This window comes from Rhipicephalus microplus, unplaced genomic scaffold (genome assembly GCF_043290135.1).
Source record: "Rhipicephalus microplus isolate Deutch F79 unplaced genomic scaffold, USDA_Rmic scaffold_18, whole genome shotgun sequence".
Lineage (NCBI taxonomy): Eukaryota > Metazoa > Arthropoda > Arachnida > Ixodida > Ixodidae > Rhipicephalus > Rhipicephalus microplus.
This window is the reverse complement of record NW_027464591.1, coordinates 2,626,764-2,648,884: the sequence shown is the minus strand read 5'-3', so window position 1 is coordinate 2,648,884 and position 22,121 is coordinate 2,626,764. Positions and strand designations below refer to the sequence as shown.

The 22,121-nt window shown below is 42.7% G+C and overlaps 1 protein-coding gene across 1 annotated transcript in view; it reads left to right on the top strand.

Annotated features, from left to right (window-relative positions):
• The window catches only part of LOC142785166 (phospholipid-transporting ATPase ABCA3-like), a 51,505-nt gene that overhangs the window by 28,280 nt on the left and 1,104 nt on the right, over positions 1-22,121 (top strand). The window contains exons 13-18 of the mRNA XM_075883621.1: positions 1,376-1,586; positions 5,263-5,425; positions 10,752-11,011; positions 15,675-15,871; positions 16,566-16,878; positions 19,397-19,550. Of these exons, the coding sequence (XP_075739736.1) occupies positions 1,376-1,586; positions 5,263-5,425; positions 10,752-11,011; positions 15,675-15,871; positions 16,566-16,878; positions 19,397-19,550 (1,298 nt within the window). The remainder of the gene's footprint in view (positions 1-1,375; positions 1,587-5,262; positions 5,426-10,751; positions 11,012-15,674; positions 15,872-16,565; positions 16,879-19,396; positions 19,551-22,121) is intronic.

The following is a 22,121-nucleotide window of genomic DNA, read 5'->3' as shown; positions in this document are numbered from 1 at the left end:
GTGATGATCTTCGTGCCAGAGCTCGAAGCTTCATCATGCATGCTCACGTGCATGCCCATTCGTATAGTTCCTTCTTGGTCTTAAAGGGGATATGTGAGCACTAGAACACTGCTTTCGGAGCTAAGCTTACAGTACTTCTTTGTACCACCTTATAGATCCTGGATGCTGCCTCTCCGAGTATTAGACTGCACAGCTACACATCATGCACTCTTGGTGGCTAAGATGACATGACTTGTGTGATTATGGCAGCAATCGGTACCGTACAGATGCCTTATTATCTGTTATTGGTCCACATAAGTGTATGTAGAGTGTGTGAATAGGGGATTTGTTTTCATTTAGTCGAGAACGAAATGACTGAGAATTATTCCTACAAGCAGAGCACGCGTAGTGAGCTATTTAAATTACCCACTATACCAAGCCAGCGAAGGGAACGCTACAGACGCATTTTATGGCACGATTCGCGTACACGAACTAAAGATCTTAAGCTTCGTTGCACTGCTCGTTTATTGGTGAAAGGGGTAAAGAGGCGTACAGTATAGTCACCCTACGTGCTTGGTGTGGGCTGCCCCCTGGAGTTTATCTTTTGCGGCTCTTTCCTTTCAGACAGTCATACAGCATATTGCACGCCTAAATGGCCTACGACATAATCATAATATATAATAGTTCTACTAACAGTGGACACAACGCCATTACGTGACTCTAAGTAAACAAGTGTTCCTTGAAGGCACCTACGAACTAAAGTTTAGCAATAAAGAATATTTCGTTTGGGGTCATTCGTATGCGCAACGGTTATCTTCAAAAAAGGAAAAAAGAACCAGCGAAAAACCACGCGCAGACAGTGAAGAAGAACACCACACAGGACAAGCGCTTGTTCTTTTCGCTGCCTTCGTGTGTGTTTTCGCTGGTTCTTCTTTCCTATTACTGTAATCAACTCGACCAAAAAGCTGACAATGATAATATGTAGGGTTTAGCGTCCCAAAGCCACCATATGATTATGAGATACACCGTAGTGGAGGGCTCTCGAAATTTTGACCACCTGGTGTTCTTTAACGTGCCCCCAAATCGGAGCACACGGGCCTACAACATTTCCGCCTCCATCAGAAATTAAGGCGCCGCAGTACCTTAGCCACTAGAACACCGTGTCGAGGCTCGCCCAGAAAGCTACGTTACTGATTATCTCCGAACTCCATATAATGTGAAGTTTATATAACAAATCAAATGCCAACAATTCTCTAACTCCCAGTGAGAGAGTTGTCTATAATAAGTTATTTGAGCAATAACAGCGCTGAAAAAAAGGACCTTGTTCGTTTTACCATTACGGAGACATTTATTTAGGCACATAAAAATGAAAGCTCATTCTTTTTGTTTTGTCCAGATGTGCTGGTTCTCCGACATTCCTAAAGCAGCGCTTCAACACTGGCTACCGAATGTTAATCTACAAGAGCCCCACTTGCGACGTGAATCGCATAGAGATGCTTCTCCGCAAGTATGCACCTAAAGTGAAACTCCAGAGCGACTCCTTCAACGAGGTCATCTTCCTTTTGGGACATACTCCCTCCACTAAACGTATCATCAACATGTTTCGGGTGAGTTCACTCGACATGTTTTAACGCAGCTGTTCGAGGGCTGTACCAAAACTGAGGTTACAATTGAGCTACAGTCTTGAGAGAATGTGCTAGGGTAATTACAACAGCAGTACCATGAACAGTGAATCCCCCTCTCTCGAGCACACCCGTGCGTGATTCGCTACGTCCCTCAGTGTTCGCTTGGCAGCCGTCGGAGATGGTGTTAATCACCGCTCCCGTCGAGTGCGACGTTTGAGCATTACTTCACTTTCTCCACGCAAGGAAACGGCCACCCATGAAGGTTCATAGGAAAATTACCGAGGTTTACAGTGAATAGTGTATGTCCGTTTAGCACGTCCGCAAATTGTGCAGGGAAACAACCTATTGTTGTTGCAGGAAGGCAACGAAGTGAAGTTGTTGGACTCTATCGTCACGGGATATTAAACGTGGGTGTTTGATTATACCCCAGAAAGAAAACAACATTCTCGTTTGTGGCGTCTGTCTGGTTCACCGCCACCACCCTTCAAGAGCGACGATCATGTCTGAACAGAGGCGATGTGCTTCCTCAATGGGTTGGTGGGAGGCTTCTTCAACTGAGCAATACAAACGCTGGAACACAATCTTCAAAAGTGTGTCGAAAAATTGAAGCTACGTTAAAAACCAGACAAAAGTGTAAGCTTTTTAATGACGTATCAATTGACAACAATATCAGTTTTTATTTGTAAAAAGTGTGGGTATTTTACTTTTGGTAGAAAACTCGTACATTATAAAGCACAGGCAGGAAGTCAGTGTCACGCAAAAAAAAAAACAGTCCTTCAACTCATTTTTGCGAGTCCTTACTAGAAGGCTATATTTGTCTTTAAGAATAGAGGTGAGTTCTCTTTGGAGGTTTTTATGCCATTGTTAGAGAGTTGTACCAACCAAAAGGTTGTTAACACATCTCTTAAAAGACGTGAAATAGGCGATGAGTAAGATAAGAACACAGTATACTATACAGATGGGAGACTTCAATGCAAAAGTAGAGAAGAAACAAGCTGGAGAGCAGGTAGTAGGAGATTATCGCATCGGTAGTAGGAATGCTACACGGTATTTCTACTACAGGAAGCGAGGGAGCCGTAAGTGGCCATGAAGGAGCCCTAATCGCGAAACTAACAAAGTAGATTTTATACTGAGTGCACACTACGGCATCGTACAGGATGTGGAAGTGGTTGGCAAGGTACGATGCAGTGACCATAGAATGGTACGGTCCCGAATTCACCTAGACTTGAAGAAGGAACGACAGAAACGTATACGCAAGAAGCCAATCCATGAGTTAGCACCGAGAGGGAAAGTACAGGAAATCTGAGTCTCGATTCAGCACAGGTACTCGACTCTTATCGAGGAAAGCAGCATTAGCGTTGAGGAAATTAGTGATAATCTGACAAGTATCATTACGGATTGTGCAGTGGAAGTTTGAGGTACTGTAGTTATACAGGACACTAGCTAGCTGTCCCAGGAAACGAAGAATCGCATTAGGAAGCATCAAAGCATAAAAGCCTTAAGTACAACAGACAAAATAGAGTTGGTAGAGCTTTCGAAGTTGATTAATAAGATTAAGGTATCCAATGCAAAGAGGTATAACATGGAGAGAATTGAACACGCTCTGAAGAACGAAGGAAGCGTCAAAGCAGTGATGAGAAAACTTTGGATAGGCAAAAAACAACAAAAAAACAGATGTATGCACTAAGGTACAAAGAAGGCAAAGTAACTACCAATATGAATAGGGTAGTATATTATCGGAGAAGTTTTACAGATATCTGTACAGTTGCCAGCACAAACACGACCTTATTATAAGAACTAGATGGAAACCTGATGACACTCCACCAGTAATGATGGAAGTCAGAAAACCCTTAGAAAGCATGCAAAGAGGCAAAGCTGCTGGTGAGGATCTGCTGAAAGATGGAGGACAGATTGTGTTAGAAAAACTAGCGACCCAGTTTACGAGGTGTCTCCTGACGGGAAGAGTACCAGAATCTTGGAAGAATGCCAACATCATTTTAATACATAAGAAAGGAGATGACAAGGACTCTAAGAATCACAAGCCGATCAGCTTGCTCTCCGTAGTATACAAGCTATTTACAAAGGTAATTGCTAACAAAAGTAAGACAACGTTAGAATTCAATCAACCAATGGAACAAGCAGGATTTCGAACAGGCTAATGAACAATCGACCACATTCATACTATCAATCACGAAATAGAGAAATGCTCAGAATATAGCCAACCGCAATACATAGCCTTCTTAGATTACGAGAAGACGTTTGATTCAGTAGAAATTTCAGCAGTCAAGCAGACACTGCGGAATCAGGGCGTCGACGAAGAATATATAAACATCCTAAAAGAAATCAACAGGGGATCAACTGCTACCATAGTGATTCATAAAGAAAGCAACAAAATATCAATCCAGAAGGGTGTAAGAAAGGGGGATACAATCTCCCCAATGCTAATAACCGCGTGCTCACAGGAGGTTTTCAGAGGCCTAGAATGGGAACAGTTAGGCATAAGAGTTAATGGAGAGTACCCTAGTGACCTGTGCTTCGCCGATGACATTGCATTGCTGAGTAATTTAGGGGACAAATGGCAACTCATGATTACAGAGTTAGACAAGGAGAGCAAAAAAGTCGGTCAGAAGATTAATCTGCAGAAAACGAAAGTAATGTACAACAACGTCGGAACAGAACAGCGCTTCGAGATATAAAACAGTGCACTTGAAGTTGTAAAAGATTACATCTACTTAGGATAAGTAATAACCATGGAGCCGTACCAAGAGATTGAAGTAACTAGAACTATCAGAATGTGGTGGAGCGTATTTAGCAAGCACTCTCAACTCATGACTGGTAGGATACCGCTATATAACTCAAGAGGAAGGTATATATCAGCTGCATACTTGCGGTACCTAGCTACGGAGTAAAAACCTGGAGACTTACAAAGAGGGTTGAGCTTAAATTGTGGATGGCGCAACGAGCAATGGACAAAAAAAAATTGGACGTGTAACCTTGAGAGACAAGAAGAGAGCAGAGCGGATTAGGGAACAAACCGGGGTTAAGGATATCTCAGTTGAAATCAAGAAAAGTAAATGGAGATGGGCTGGTCATGTAGCACATAGACAGGATAACCGGTGATCATTAAGGGTAACCCACTGGATTCCCAGAGAACGCAAGTGGGTTAGGGGGAGACTGAAGGTTAGGTGGGTATATGAGATTTAGAGGTTTGCGTTCAGAAATTGGCAGAAGCAAGCATTGCACCAAGTTGACTGGCGGAAAATGGGAGAGGCCTTTGTACTGCAGTGGACGTAGTCAAGCTGATGATGATGATAATGATATACGTGACAAGTGGGAGCTCCACAAAAAGGATAACACATAATTGGTTTATCTTTAAAAGAGTGCAGTGAATGACTTCTTGCGCATGCCCCATTTTACTAAAAGCACAGCCTGCCACCCCAGTGTTTTTGTAGGCAATCAGTTTCAGTATGCGCGTTCTATCACTATACGTTGAACCTATTCAGCCTCCTTCCATTTTGCAGAAGTAGACGTTGCATGCAATAGCAAAACTTCCCTTAAATTGCTTCATCATCTCCCCTATCATTTTCTAGAAGCTACCAAGAGTCAAATGGAGTGCAGTGAATACAAAGAAAAAAATCATAATATTTCAACGTTACAGGACATCGAAAAGCAGAGCAGGCACTTGGGCATCGAGTCGCTGGGCTTGACGGTGACCTCACTCGAAGACGTCCTCATAGGTGTCGCCGAAGAACACCACGTGCACCACCATAAGCTCACTGAGACCATCAAGCAGCATGAAGCGTCCATGATCGAAACCAAGGGTGAGTCTTACACCATGCACAGCTATTACAAAATCACGGCCGGCTGTTGCCTACCTACGAGCTGGACGAAAGTTCATATTGCTTTGAATTCGTGTGAAAAATAGCAATTGTAAAAATGTGGTAACAGAATAAAAAAAACTACAGCAGAATGGCCAAACGTATGACTAAAGGATGCGCCCGAATCACTCGCGGACTACAGTATAAAGCTCCTGTACATTATCAGTGCGTCCACGTCCACCTTACGTGAACGCCACAAAACTGCTTAATTTGAACAATTATTCCATTTTTGGCGATGTCTTTTCTGCGAATCCCACATTGACACGTAACTGATTTGAAATTTCCAAACATTCTTTAGATTATAATATACACGTAGACTGAGCAATAAATATTAACAGCGTGTGCTGCATGGAATTGCTATGTAGCAAATGATATTTGTTGTTATCGAATCACTATAACCTCTAAATCTGGGCCTATTTTAGGAGGAGATTCACCACTTCCGCGTGCTCGAAGCGTCGCTTTCTTCTCTTGTGATCTTTCCTCGGTATCGCGCAGTAACGTGGCAACTTTTAGGATAAGATATTTCCTCTCTTTTTTAGTGCGAAAATACCTAATGAGTAAGTAGGGACGATTTCATAGCTTGGACATTCGATGTGGTCAAACAAAACGATATTTGCTACAGAAATCTTTATTTGATCATCAAGTGTGCTCCTCCATCTTTCGAGTGTCACCGGTTGTGACTCGGGGGACAAAATAGAAAGACTGTGTAATTGCCAATATTCATAAATGCTTTAAGAATCATGAGGGGTGGTACTCATAAGGGAGCATAGCTTGAAATAACCATGCCTGGATTTAGTGCTCTTTCATGAGAGGAAAACAGATGATATATGGAGTGTTATGGCACAAGGGTCAATACGATGAAAACTAGTTAAACTGCCACTTCTTACTTCGTTTTGTAGGAAACGTGCCGACATAAAGACTTGGTTTTGTGCTGTAAGATGCCTTTCAACATCTTTTTTAAATATAACGCAGAAAACTGATCTGGTGTAGTAAAACAAAATAATGAGCGTTCTTAGCTCATGTACACACATCTGCAAGTGTGATTCGAATTTTTTAATAAATTATTTGTGGTGCAACTAAGATAAGCATGAAATAAAGAAGGAGACAGGGTAGTGTGCGAGACTCGAATATTCCCTCATATCACCCAAGTATACTTGATTACAGAAGACGCACAAAGAGGGAGCGCCGCCTAAGTGACTATCACATTGCACGAAAGGAAAGTTGACAATTTTCTTGTATTTTAAGCACCTTTAACACTTTGATTCCTTGTGACGATGGCCCGCCGCGGTGGTATATAGTGGCTGAGGTACTCGGCTGTGGACCCGCAGGTCGCGGGATGGAATCCCGGCAGCAGCGGCTGCATTTTCGATGAAGGCAAAACTGTTGTGGGCCCGCGGGCTCAGATTTGGGTGCCCGTTAAAGAACCCCAAGTGGTCGAAATTTCCCGAGCCCTCCACTACGGCGTCTCTCATAATAATGGGGTGGTTTTGGGACGTTAAACCCTATATATCTATCAAATTCTTGTGACCACGTAAAAAATGTTTTATCTCCTATTATCCAGCATGATAAAGGTATGACGTTTACGCATGAGCCACCTAAAGACAATCATATGAAGTTTTTTTTTACACCAACCTGTTCGCACATTCGTCTTGACTATACAACCCCCGTTCACGCAAGACCTTCTACCTTACGAATCTGCACCCCTCAAAAACCATGAAATGAGCTGTGGAATGCCCTGTCGACGAAGGACGGATATCAACATGAAAACATCCATTTTCGATGAAGGCGTTGATGCTGTAGGCCCATGTGTTCGCATATGGGTGCATGTTAAAGAACCCTAGGCGGGGAAAATTTGTGGCGCCCTCCACTACGGCGTCTCTCATAATCATATGGTGGTTTTGGAACGTTAAACCCAGCTATCTGACGCAACATCACAACTAACGTGCGTTCGCCATGACACAACGCTTACATCAAACGCTTATCTAACCCAAAGAGTTGTTTTTATCGTGCAGCAAGATGTTTACCTACTAACCAACCACGATGGACCATCTATAAATCTGCATCATCCATCTACATATCTGCACTGAAATATGCTAAAGACAACTTCCGTACTCACGTTTTGCCGTCTATGTTACACAATAATGCGAAAAAAATTCTGGCGAGCTATTAACACCTATCTGGCAACCATATTTTCTTGATTGACGCATCCGGTAACAAACTTAGTGAAGCCCATTGCGCTGCTGTTCTTAACGATTCGTTTATTTTTCGAGAAATTACTAGCAAGAATGACATTATTACATAGCAGTCTGACATTAACGCTATATCTAACTGGTGTGAAAAATGAATAATAGACCTAAACACTAAAAAGTGTAAAAACACGCGTGTATCAAGAACTTGCACTACTTCACGTGTTTGTTATCTTAATAACACTCCTTTGGATTCTGGTAACTGTTATAAGTATCTTGGAGTTCACACAACAACTAACCTCAACTAGTCACCTCATACTGAATACAATATTAACAATGCTAACCACATGCTTGGCTATTTAGAACGTAACTTTTGTAACGCTTCACAAGGTTAAAAACTGCAGCTTTATAAAGCACGAATACGTTTCAAACTAGAATATGCTACAACAGTGTGGGATTCTGCCTATACTAATCTGGTAACTTTCCTTGAGCTTCATAATTGAAAATTTTCTTGAAGCGCACTAAAAAAACAGACGGACAGAAGAGGCTGACAAGGACAGTGCTTGCCTTTTCTGTCCGTCTGTTTTTTAGTGCGCTTCAACAAACTTTTCAATTATGAACGTAATCCAACTGGCCCAACTTGCCATCTTCCCTTCAGCTTGTTCAGAATAACTCCGTTCATTTTATATTGGCAAGTTATAACAGAACCGCGAGCGTTTCAACCATGAAAACTTCTCTTGCCCTCCCTTCCTCAGAATCTCGCAGAAAAGTCCCCCGTTTAACTTTATTTAATAAGATATACCATCATCCAATCTTGCATGACCGACAACTACCTCGCTGACAGCACATCTCCCACCGCATTGACCACCATCACAAAGTAGGCATCCCTTCATGTAACACACAAAAACTTTCTTCAATTCATTTTTGCCTTGCACATCAAAGTTGCACATCAAAGGAGTAGAACAGACTTCCCGGTGACATTGTTGCTATCAGCGATAACAACTTCTTCCGTGTCTCATTAGCTAACATTGTGTAATAAGTTCTTTTTGTTACTGTAGCTAACATTGTTTACATCGTGAACTTACTTACAGCGCAACACCAGAAAAAATACAGGACAGGGAAGGAGCAAAAGAGAAAGAAAAGACGGCACTGTCTTTTTTTTTTTTGCTCCTTCCCTGTCCTGTATTTTTTCTGGTGTTGCGCTGTAAGTAAGTTCACGATGGATCCTAACCAACTGGCCCAACTTACCGTCTTACTAATATTGTATAATTAGGTTCGGTGTTGTGTTACTTAACATGCATTATTATTTAGTGTATTAAAAGACTTTGTACTTTTCAGAGATTTATTTGTACGATCTAACCGTATATTGTATAATTAGGTTCGGTGTTGTGTTACTTAACATGTATTATTATTTAGTGTATTAAAAAACTTTGTACTTTTCAGAGATTTATTTGTACGATCTAACCGTATTCACTGCTTTTTGCTCATTAAATTTTTTCATTGTAAATAGCCCACCCCCCTCTTGATTGTCATATGTCCCTGAGGGTAAAATAAAAAAATAAATAAATGTCAATCATATCATCAGGAAAACATAACTGTTTACTGCCCCGCCGTTGTGGTCTAGTGGCTAAGGTATTCGGGTGCTGACCCGCAGGACCCGGGTTCAAATCCCGGCTGCGGCGGCTGCATTTCCGATGGAGGCGGAAATGTTGTAGGCCCGTGTGCTCGGATTCGGGTGCACGTTAAAGAACCCCAGGTGGTCAAAATTTCCAGAGCCATCCACTACGGCGTCTCTGATAATCATATGGTGGTTTTGGGACGTTAAACCCCGCAAATCAATCAATCAATCAATCAATCAACATAACTGTTTACTCGATCTGTTGTAAAAGCGTCAGATCGAACACATTGACGCCACGCTTGTCAGAAGCAACAGAGCAATCATCAAACCGAGCCTGGAAGCTTATGTTTTATAGCAAGTAGTGGTGACGTAAGCCTCCGATGAAGTTGCGGTGGCACTGTTCCTAATCGGAAGTGTGCTGCAGCGAGTGGCGGTGCACGTCGGCTTCACCAGAGACGAGACGTGGCTGCGCAGGTTTGTGCACAGTGTTTGCCAATGTGTCTGCGGTCTGCGTTGTTGAAGTCATGCGAGTCCACCATGACGGACAGTTCCAGGTGTTCGAATCTCTGGTCCGCAAGCTTGAATGGTGCAGCAGGTAGCACGAGGCTGTGCAGAAAAAGAAACCACGGGTTCCGGCAACAATAAAAAGAAAACGTTCTACACAGGCGGGACGTTTCAGTGGTCGTTTCGGCCCCCAATTTGCTATTGCAGCTCTGTGCCTGAATTCTCTGTATTTGGTGCTCCATCTCTCGAAAATAGAGGAGCCGCCGCAGCGAAATTTTGCAGTTTTGCCCCTAGACGCTCAAGTGCAACTGAGTACGAATATAGAAAGCTTTATGCTGCGCCGACGTGCTTAGTATAGATGCGCACGACCATGCATGGACTTGCCATTTCGTTGTGCTTCGTGCGGCTGCGCACCACTGTTCGGACGAACTCCTGTGATAGGACGAAGCAGGCAGACGTTAGCACGTGAAGTACTTGATGCATATCAGATACAGATAAAAAGGAACGAATGCGTCAGGGTCCCATCAATCGTTTTGTACAAGAAAGAATGCCTATTTCTAGATCGCGCTGTGCTATATCTTTGCTCCATTTTTTATGCAATGTGAGAGTTGCTTGTGCTGCACTTCCTCTTTGCGCACCTTCTGGAAGCATATATATTTGGGTGATGTGAGTAAAAAATAAACGAGTTGAAAGCCCGGCGCTCAACTTCGTCGACGCCTTTTTTTCTCTGCTTAGCTGAGTTGCGCGACAAATATTTTATTAAACTGTGCACCAATTTGCCCAACGTCCCAATGTTCTAAAACAATTCTGTTTTTTATTTCATTCGGGCACATAGCATCTCTAACTGTGGTATCTTGGTGTTGGAGCAGATATACCCAGCAATTACAGTCGATTCATCATTGCTTGAAAAGGTCAGGCTATACAGGAATCAATCCACAAATTCTATTCCGCCTTCGTGCAGACACCTTAGTAAACGTAATGGCGAGCACGGTCTCCTCGAATCCGGGATGCGCACGCCGCATGTGGGCGGTGTTCTGCAAGCGAGCCACCTGCGTCTCGCGGCAACTCAAGATCCCGCTCTTCAGTTGGCTGCTGCCCATGATGCTGCTGTGGCTGCTCTTCACTTTCGAGGACGTGGCACTGTACCGCAACGCCATCGTTGCTGAACACGTGGGCAACACGCTTTCCTACAGCTTCGTCGAGCTTGTCGGCAAGGCCAACGTAAGACTATTTATCAGCGTGGTCCTTTTTTAGTATTAACTAACACGCCAAGGATGACTAGGTGCATTTGACAAAGATAGGTCCTCCCATCGAAACGCCGGCGAGCCTGTCTAAGACAATTCCACTGTTCACCCTGATTATCCCACTACGTGTTTTTATCTGTCGTCTCCCATCTAGATTCTGAAAAAAAAGAGACAAATTTTGGAGCACGCTGTTGAATGTGTGTCTAATTTCTTGCTTCTAATATTATATCAACAAATGAAACACGCTGACCAGCATAACATAAACAGTATCGTGGTCATTTTTTGTTATTAACTATTATTCTCTCTCTATTTGGTGTTCCATCTCTCGAAAATAGAGGAGACGTCGCAGTGAAATTCTGCAGTTTTGCCCTTACACGCTCAGTGTGACTGAGTACGAATAGAGAAAGCGCTATGCTGCGCCGACGTAATTAGTATAGATCCGCACGACCATGCGTGTACTTAAGTATGGTATATACACAATGCTGGAGATAGTTTAGCGATGCCGACGTCCAAGGACCTCTTTTTGTGATAATTATATACCTTTCTATTGCGAAAAAAAATGCAGATCACATGCCAGGCGATCAAATGAGAAGCATTCTTGCCTTTTACGTTGTCTTTACAGACAGACGCAGGAACGTCGTGTCAATCAATCTTGAACTGACTAAATCAACACAGGACGTGAAATTGCCAGGTCTCAACTTTTAGATGCAAAGCTTAAACGGAGCGTTTTGCGTGAATAGTTAGAAATTTTGATATTACGATTAGATCGACGTTTTCCTAGTGTTAAATAAAAAAAACATCCCATATTGTAGTTAGTTAGGTGAGATCTGCATGCTCAACGCAGAAAAGCGAATGTATTCCTTCGGTCCTATTTACTTCTCATATTTCTCTTTTTTGAGTGGCTGATCCCAGCGATGTTAATTTTCCTTCTAAGACATCCGTACAAATAACAACGCTGTTTTACGGAACCATACTGGAAAACGTACACGTCATATCTCACAAAACAGGAATACAAAACGAATTTCATTGCAAAAAATGCAGTGCCAACTTTTTCCAATTAGCCCACGTTTTCTACAACCTGCGTTCAGGTTACCTTACGTGGGTTAGGATTGACTGCCTAGGTAGTAGGTTAAGCATGACTGAAAGAAACGGATCTTCTCTCCGCTCTCTCCCTGTGTCTCACAGAAACGTGTGAACGCACACAAACATGTGTGGACGAGCAAGAAGTCTAGCGATTATTTCACCTTGAAAACTCATCCGAATTGTTTACCTCTCCCCTCTACAATTTTTCCTTGCTTTGATAAATAACAACTGCACGTTTGATGTGTTCTTAAGCCTTTTGCACGCAGTTAATAAGATAGTAATGAACGTAGCTGTGTCTCTTTTTGTTTTCATTCACGATCACGGTGCGGCGGCTCCAAATCAGTGTATGACAGGCTAAGCCAAGTCATTAACACACAGCTTCTAATCAGTGGGTTCGTAGTCCCTTCCTCGTGTCCCGATTTGAAGCGGCTTTTTCTGTCCCACCTTGCGTTGTCTAGCGAGGAACGTGAGATACGCAAATGCAGCCATCGTGTCGGTGTCAATTTCGCCACTGTTATTTGAACACAGCCAAAGCAGAGCAGCTGAGGCTGCCGGTGGCCAGCTCGCCAGCAGCAAGCTCGTTCTTTGTGCTCGAACGCGTTTTGAGCTCTAGCATAAGTTGCGCGAGTGATGCGTAATATGAGGTAATATGTCGACGTTGAAGAGCACTATGACAATGGTGGTAAATTGAAATGATGACGCCATAGCTTTAATGGGTGGTTCTAGTGGCTTCGTGCCACACACTGTGAAACATTGGAATGGGTTGGTGTAAAATGCAATGAAAGAGGCATTTCAAAGATCATTTCAAAAACGACCCAGGTACTGGCTCAACTTGGTCGTACATGCACCATCCCTTGCTTCGCAGCGTAGCATGCGTAATACAAAAGTACAGATGTAATTCTATAGTCGTCGTTCTCTAAATTTTCAGGTTTGTTCATCTATTTAATTATCCACAAGGCCCACATGGATTACTTAGAATTGGGCATTACGTACGTTCACAAGAATAAAAATGGTGATTTTCTTTAATAGAATAATACCTACATTGTGTAATACATTGGTAATACTACAATATTACACACTATGTAAGCCAATGAATTTATATCAAGACATTCGAAAAAGAGAAAGAAAAAAATAGAAGTAACATTGTGAAGCACTAAAAAGGGAAATAGCGCCTTGCATGGAAGAATATGAAACATAGCAGTTACGATTTGTTCACCAAACGCAGCAAAAAAGAGTTGTGAGGTCACTGGTAAAGTACGCATTAAAACTACAGTCGTTAACTTCAGCCCTTAAGGCGGTAAGACAATTCCACTTTTTCAATGTACTCAGTGAACAAATTAGGGAATGTGTGAGTCTGCATGATGAAAGTTCTCGTGTTTTACATGTGTGCAGAAAAGAGCAGGCGACACTATTAGACGCAGTTTTTCTGTCGCTGTCATTATCGAAACAAGTCCAAGTGATTATAATCTTCCGGCGTGATGTGCTTTATGGAAGCAGTGAAGCTCTGCCGACGAACATGGCTCGAGCAGTGATGAAACGAGCCGGGTGTCTCCGCCGCGCGAAAGGAGCATGAAGGTTGCCGAAAAAAGCTGTGGGTAGAGACGCCTTTGGTGAGGAACACAGCCAAAAAGGCTGCTCTAGCCTCCCCCGCAATACTGATAAGGGTGGTGTTGGAGTGAAAATAAATACTAAAAATACTGAAAATCTGCATTTTTTCTGAAAGTCGATGTTTCTAGCTTCTGTACTCCTGTACGAAAACTTTTCTAGCCACGGATTTCCTTGTCACTCAGGAACAAAGGATATCGATTTACCATCTGGGTGGAGTCACCCGGGGTAGCGCACGCCCTGTCTTTACAGGTTCTAAACAACGGTTCATACTTTTGTGCGTGTCGAGTCCTCGTCGCCAAGATCGTTTTTAATTCAAAAGTAGCACGAACGCGGCGCCATTCAATGCTGCGGCTGTGTTTACCAGCGGTGATGTAGGGGTCACGGCGCTCCACAGCTGTCTTAATTGCAGGTCATACGATTGAATCATGGCCCCGCAGCTGCGTTTTATATGAAGGTGAAAATGATTCAGGCCCATGTAGTTGTAGACTTAGATGTTTTTAAATATAAAACCCCATATGAACAAAATTTTTGGAGCTGTCCTGTGACTTAATACGAATGGCTCACTGCAGAAAAGTCAAAACTCCAAATTCTGATTAAGAGAAGTCAAAAACAAGCGCTAGGTTTGCCTTAAAACATCAGCACTTAACTCCCCCTTCAACTGGGTTTACATTTTACCCTTGAGGAATTTATCGAGGCACAAGAAATCTTCCGATTCAAGTGATTAGCCAAGAGTAAGCCATGGTGCCAGATTCTACCCAATCTCAGAATTTCTTACCACATTTTACACAGAGACAAACATGAGATACCACCCACTATCCGTGCTGAGCTCATAGTACCACACATACTAAAAACATGCACCCTGAACACGACAAAAGCATACGTGTCACTAGAGCCAGAGCCTTGTTCAAGATTTTTGGGCTCAACAATGAGGTGGTCTTTGTCGACGCAGCACGCTACCAAGAACGTCACCGCTTCGCGGCTGCTGTCGTAGATCACTAACAACAATGCAAAAGCAGCGCATCAATCATCTCACGATACGTAGAAACGGCAGAGGAAGTGACCATCTCGATGGTCATAGACTACATGAAGTGTCATATGTGATAAAACGACTCCCTGACGGCCGTTCGAAACTACGCCAGTGGCAGAATCTCCCCCGAGGCATTGCGGATTCTTAGTACAGGTAAAATTCACGAGGCGGACAAACGTGTAGACATCTTTTGGTTCCCAGCCCACACACCCCTAAGTAACCCGGTCGTCAGTCCGAATGACGTGGCTTACAACATGGCTTGACATCTATACTTTCCGAGTCGCGTTAGACGAAGTGGCCACGCAAACGAAGTTTTCTGCGCTGGTATGGGAATGGGACGATCGGTTCGCTAAATTTTGTGACATATCTCAACACTACCGAATGCCAATGCGGAAGCACCCTCCACCTCACGCCAACCTAAATCGGGTCCGGTCTGTTCAGTGGCGGCAGCTACAAACACGCACACACACGAACCCCATAGTCATGCACCACGTATATCCCAAAGTCTATAACACTAATCTATACCAGTACTGTACCTGCAGAGCCACTCTTGTCCATATCCTATAAAAATGCCCAGAATTAATCAGCGATGCTTAAATGGCAACCTCCAATGAAGACATTCGGGTGCGTTGGCGGAATGCGCTGCTAAGTTGGGGCCAAGGAAGCAGCCGGGAGACGCGGCCTCTTCGTTAGCTCCTATTTAGGTGGGAACTCCACCCAGCAATCTGCCAGAAATTATTAAACAGTACCTCGCTCTCTATGAGAGTGTATTCTACAACCAAATAAAGTTTTTGGGACGTTAAAGTCGATCAATTATCATGACTTAGAAGCAAACGAATAGCCTTACCTCGTAGAACATTCCGATTTGTTGCTATCGCGTTTATTGATGTACTTGTGTGGAAAACATATTCTCGCTTTTCAGGGGTTCGCACAAGTTAGAGAAGATGGAGTGTTCTACGTCGACTACATACTGCCCTTATTAAGGCCAGGCGTAACCACCGTAGAGGTCATCCTTCCTGACGAAAACGTGGACGAGTGGCTGCTCCAGTTGGCCAAGGACGATTTGCGTCATTACGTCTTCATGACGCACTTTGGCGTGCAGCTGCTGGAACAAGGAAGGTACCACCGTCAGGTCACTAAGCTACCACTGCGAAAAACTGTTCAGAATAAGTGATAGGCATGAATGGGCAAAGCGAAGGACGCTGCACTTCAATAAGTGTTATTAGGTGTAGCGGCAGCGAGTTACATTTTTTTGTGTGCTTCTTCCAAACACGTGCAATTGATAACTTACTTCAGGTTTTGCGGCTACTGACAAAATGCGCTTAACAGAAGTAAAATTGCTATGATATCTATACTTATACTTTATGTTATGGTATTTTACATAAATATGATATTGAAGCATATGTCTGAGTAGTATAAGGGCCAGTTATTTGTCAGAATACTTGTTAAACTCATTGAAACAGCAGGTGGTTTTCATGACAGCAGCTAGCGCCGTTTCGCCTCCTGCAGGCTGAGATGGCAATCCTGATCTTTTTTCTATGTGGCTTCTGCGGTACGCTTCGGCAGTGCGACGAATGCTGAAGCACAAAATTTCAATATAAGCGTATCGTGTTGTGTTCGGCGTTACTATTAGGTGATTACACTCTGAAACCGGCAAGTTTTCCGCTAGCGCCGTATCTTGAAAGCAGTCGCTTAGTAATTGTTTCCATTGAGCCCATCAGCACACCATACCTCCATTCGTATTTTCATTTAGGACACTAATTATTGAGGATTCTGATCACCCAAACCCTTCGTCATTTCACGATCCTCTCAGAACGGTTCTCTGGTACAACGGCGAGATCCAGCACATGGCGCTATTGGTACTGACGCTGTTCAACAATGGGCGCCTGCACTTCGTCGCCGGTAAAACCGACGTGCTCTTCAGCTTCGAGGTGACTGTGCTCGACAGCGCCAATGTGGGTGGTGAAGGAGAGCACAGTCACCTCGAAGCTGAAGAGCACGGGGAGAGCCATGGCGCCTATCGGGAGCTGCTGCCTCAGATCCTGCGCTCCATATTTCTGCCCATGGTGTCCAGCCTGATGTGCAGCAATTTTGTGCTTTTTCCGATCACCGAGCGGGCACTGCAGGTATAGCTTGCCAAACTTTCATTTTTTTAGGGGGAACGTGGCAATAAGAATGAATTATTCGGTCAAAATGTACAATTTTTCAATTTATCTTTTTTTGCAATCCTTAGACCATGTTTGTTTATTGCATGGGGATATATTAGACCAACGTAAGTAAGGTAAGTCAAGAAAAAAAGCATTTTATTAGTGTGCTCTCATCAAAAACTATGACAAAGTGGAGCTTCGGAAAATGAGTATCTGCAGCTTTCCTTTAGCACACAGTCACCATACTAAGCATAATTAACATAATTGTAGAGAGGAGATATTCGAGCTCTAGATAGCATTAACGCTGCATTTCTACAATAAAAATAGACCCTACTTTTTTCGTATATTGGTTTTCTTAGCCTCTAGCTCCAATTTCTGAGACCGGCATTTTCTCAGCTTCCATTTTCTGAGCTGTTTCTGTCAATGAACTCTGAGCCATTCCACATCATATGAAGATATAGCCATTCTGTTTTCTTCACCTACTTCCTAAGACATTTGTGAGTACCATAAAGCTTCCCACATAGAGGTGCACATCGTACAGATTTTTATATTTGGCTTGTTGTGAAAAGTCCGAGCAAGAAAATATGTAGAAAGCTTTAAAAAATTTATGTGTCTCTTTGAATATAAAAAAAGCAATAGCATCATGGCACAGCACAAGCCCTTGTGAATATTATTATGCAAAATTTTATCACATTGTTTTCCTAAATGACAAAGACCTTCATTGCAGCTTGCCCACTAATTTCTACCGTCTTACATGATAATGCGTGTGAGACACTGCTGAACACATGACTTTTTTATATATTGCTTGTTCTAGGTATGAAGTGGACACAATATTTTTCAAGCAGCGCCTTCCTAGTAACGCATTTCAATTTCGTTTGAGATAATGAGTATTAGTATGTAGTGCTTTACACGCCTTTAGTAGGCCTAGAAGACGAACAGAAGCAGTCTTCTACGGCACAAAACTCATTATATGTCCCCACAAACGTTTAAAATGAAGAACACCTTGTGATGATGGTTATTTGCAGGCGGCGAAGAAGCGTCTTATAAATGCCCGAGGTATTTATTTCGAAGTGCAAACCACACCCACAGCCACCACGTTTCCGAAGTTCGAATAGTTTTACGTCCGAAAACCATGATATCATTAAGTTGAATTCTGTAAAGGAGGGCTCTTTCGCCCAGAATGTCTGGACTTCCTAAAGCCAAGTGCATGACCCTACGACGTTTGGACTTAAATGAAATACAACTAAAGCGGGTGGAATTCAACCCTCAAGTTTTCTTCGCCTGCATGAACGCAGTTTATTCGGGATGCAGAATGCTAATGGGACGTGACCGAAAGGCTGATTTTGGATATACCACTTGTATTCAGTGTGCTTTGCTGGTGAAACAGTGATCGGTCAGCTGCATTAAATTACAAGCCTCGGTAATGCGGGCTGTAAACATTAACTAACAAAAGAGTGCTCTTTATTTTGTGTATCTGCCATATTGATGTCCAGGTGTGGCTCGGCGTTTTACTCTATGGGTACTCTAAAGAGCGAGGAGCAAATACACCTTAATGAAAAAAAGTACTTGAGGTCAGACCTCATATACACCGATTTTATAGTGTTTGACTGAATGGCTGTATTAAGGGAAATCGACAGGGTGTGGTGATTTGTTGTGACTTGGCTTGACATGACGAGATTTTGTGATACCCCGCGAAGTTCTGAAAGAAAACTTTGCAATAGTATTGATTGCTCCAACTTTGTGGGATCTCCGCACTCAAAACACGTGCATTCGGGATGCTGAATGCTGATGGGACGTGACCGAAAGGCTGAATTTGGACATACCATTTGTATTCAGTGTGCTTTGCTAGTGACCGATCAGCCAGCTACAATAAATTACAAGCCTCGGGAATGCGGTCTTTTAATCCATAAGCTGTCCAGATTACTGGAAGGGTAAATTAGGCTACTTGTTTAGGAGTTAAAGATATGTCCCTGCGTCGAATTATTTCTAGAGGTTCGGATGAGCAGCACTGTCAAAAATGTGGGATAAAGAGCCTGCAAGTAAAATATAGTCGGATTAATTTAGCGTCAAGCGCGTAAGCTGGCCCCCAAAGACTACGCTAAACAGTTTTAAAAGTTTAAAAATTCGAAAAAAATATCACAGGCTCACCCGGGTGGTGCAGACACAAAGAAGCTATACACTGTATGTTGGTCATATTTTCTAGATATACTTCAACGTTTTGCTTTGCGAACGACACAACAGGCACTTTCAAACTTACAGAGCAACGACGCATTGTTGCAATCTTAGAGAGCGGTCGTGCCCAGCCCTAGCTAGACTGTGAGGTTCGCAGTTACGGCGAACTTGAATACGTGCCCATTGTTTCCCACTTACAACTAATTCTGCTAACCGGGTGTTTCGCTCGGCTTCGGCTACAATGTATAGCTCAGTGCGTGAAGCTTATGCGTTTCTCCTCGCTGGAAGTGCATTTAAAGCTTGCTTAATTATTTTTTACTCGCAGGTAAAGCACCTCCATATCATTACGGGAATCGAGCCATTCCTCTACTGGATCACCAATTTCCTTTGGGATTTTATGTTTTACATGGGCACCGCCATTTTCATCTTGCCACCCATTGCTTACTTCCACGCCGATTCGCTGGATTTCAACTACATTCGTAAGTCCTCGAGTTACGTAGGTGCGGGTACACCTTCGCCCACACGCCCATAGGGCGTCTTCACTCCTCTTCATGTGTTTGGCAATAATTCAAATGTAGTCTATATAAGCAGAACCTCCACATGCAAGAAACTTTCGTCGATTATGAGTGGTTGTTGTGTCTATAAGTTAAATGCGGCTGCCCGAGTCAAAGGCAGTTGTTGTACCACACACGCTATGATGTTTTGTGCCCATATTTACGGGTAGAAGAGAGTTAACGTACATTTGCCTTTCAGAAGGTTCGTTTATTAATTGTATGTATTTGCGCACAGTGGCATTTTGATTATAAGGCCAAATAGCATTATAATAAATGCGAAGAGTTTCTTAGCGAACTTCAGCGACTTTAAGCGAATCTATCTATCTATCTATCTATCTATCTATCTATCTATCTATCTATCTATCTATCTATCTATCTATCTATCTATCTATCTATCTATCTATCTATCTATCTATCTATCTATCTATCTATCTATCTATCTATCTATCTATCTATCTATCTATCTATCTATCTATCTATCTATCTATCTATCTATCTATCTATCTATCTATCTATCTATCTATCTATCTATCTATCTATCTATCTATCTATCTATCTATCTATCTATCTATCTATCTATCTATCTATCTATCTATCTATCTATCTATCTATCTATCTATCTATCTATCTATCTATCTATCTATCTATCTATCTATCTAGCCGCTTACGTTGGAGGGCACTCGTGTTCACCCCCTTAACTTGGCCTGTACCAAAATTAGCATGGAAGGGTGAGATGGCTTGACGAATAAGAGGCGCTGCTGAAGACCTCAATAAATTCACAATTTTGTCACGTACGTTGTCAAACACGTCCCGCCAGGCAGTGGCACATTACCCACGGGTGGGTATGTGCCACAGGTGATTGACAATTTGTTTCTACCGAGGAACGACGCGAACACACATGGGCAATTTTAACGTGCGAGCGTTAAAAAATACCCAAAATCGGTAGCGTCAAGCCCACAAATGCAAAAAATAAATGTCAGGGTCTCAGCTGAAATTGAACCCATGCATTCTGCGTAGCAATGAAGCATTTTACCACAGAGCTACGCTAGTTCTCGGAAATACTTTTCAAATAGACGGTAATCTTCATGAAACGTCAATAGTGGTTGCAGTGCTGCCTACCCAATTAACATTACACATGTGCTCCTTTCATCTCTCCGTCACGTCGGGTTAACGTTAATTGTGGTTGCCATCCGCTGAAGTTGATTCATGTGGCAGTGTTCAGGGCCAGCATCCTCGCGAGCATCAGCGCTTCATATCAGCTTCTGGTGTTGCTAATGCGTATGTTCCAGTTGGCATCGTTGCGCAAGTGCAAATAACTGCTGATATAAACATCTGCAACTCTTCAACATATGTCTGTGCGTGCAATGTTTGCACATATATTTAGCGTCACTTCATGACGTGTCACACAATAAAATTGCAACGCAGTCACCTTACCTCCGCATGCTTCGCATAACGTCGATTCCCAGGTGCATGAGATCTGCCATATTTTTTAATATTAAAATGTAAATGACATTTCTATAAATAAATATTAAAAAAGATACCTTTATTCCGGCTACCCATTGAGGTGCATTGTCCACATACGTGGTCGTAAGTTAATTTTGCAATTATTTGCACTAGTGGCTAAGGAAAAGGGAGTTACATTGTGCAAAAAGACGAAAGTCACTTTTGCGTAGCCATTTTTTTATGTGCTTCGTAAGCTTACAACTGACCACTTAGGATGTTCAACAGCTATTTCGCCGTGATACGTTCCAAGACCACAGTCAAAAGTTAAGCTCCAAATGAACACAGCCACAAAAATTTACGCACGCTTTCAAAACCTAAGGTATGTGTCTATTCATGTAATAATAGAATATGACTGGCTGTAGAGAAAATAAATATTTATTTTAGGCCAATGAGCAATAATTGCTGAAACACAAATAAAGACATACTTATTTTTTTTCTTCGGTTCTAATATCCATTGCTGTAGAATCCAGTGAATTTGATTCCTTATCGTACAGTTGATAATTCGCGCCTGAAGAGGCTGCAGGGTTTCCACCCTCTGCGGCTTTTACTGTAAGGACGCATATCAAATTGCTCTCGGCTCTCAGTTTAAATAACTTCCTTGGGTATTGCGGCGCATCCTCCAACTATTACTAATCAGTGGTGTTCCCTTAATTGCTCTCTCCTTGGCTTGCAGAACTCATCTTTATATTGAATATACTGCATGGCTACGCTGCGCTACCGTTCATCTACATATGTTCCTTCTGTTTCGACAACCCTGGCTTCGGATTCTCTGCGCTTGCCATCTCTACATTTATAATATGTGAGTAGGCAATTCGCTTTGCACTGCCGCAATGTATGGGGCAAAGCTAGCCTCAGTTTAATTTTATTTCACAAATCAGGCACAGTTAGGCTTCAACTAATCCATGAACACTCTTTTGATTTGAAGTGTAGCATGGGTTCACGAGAACGTTCATGCTGCTTCTGATTATTCTCTTCATGCTAGAAAAACTTGCA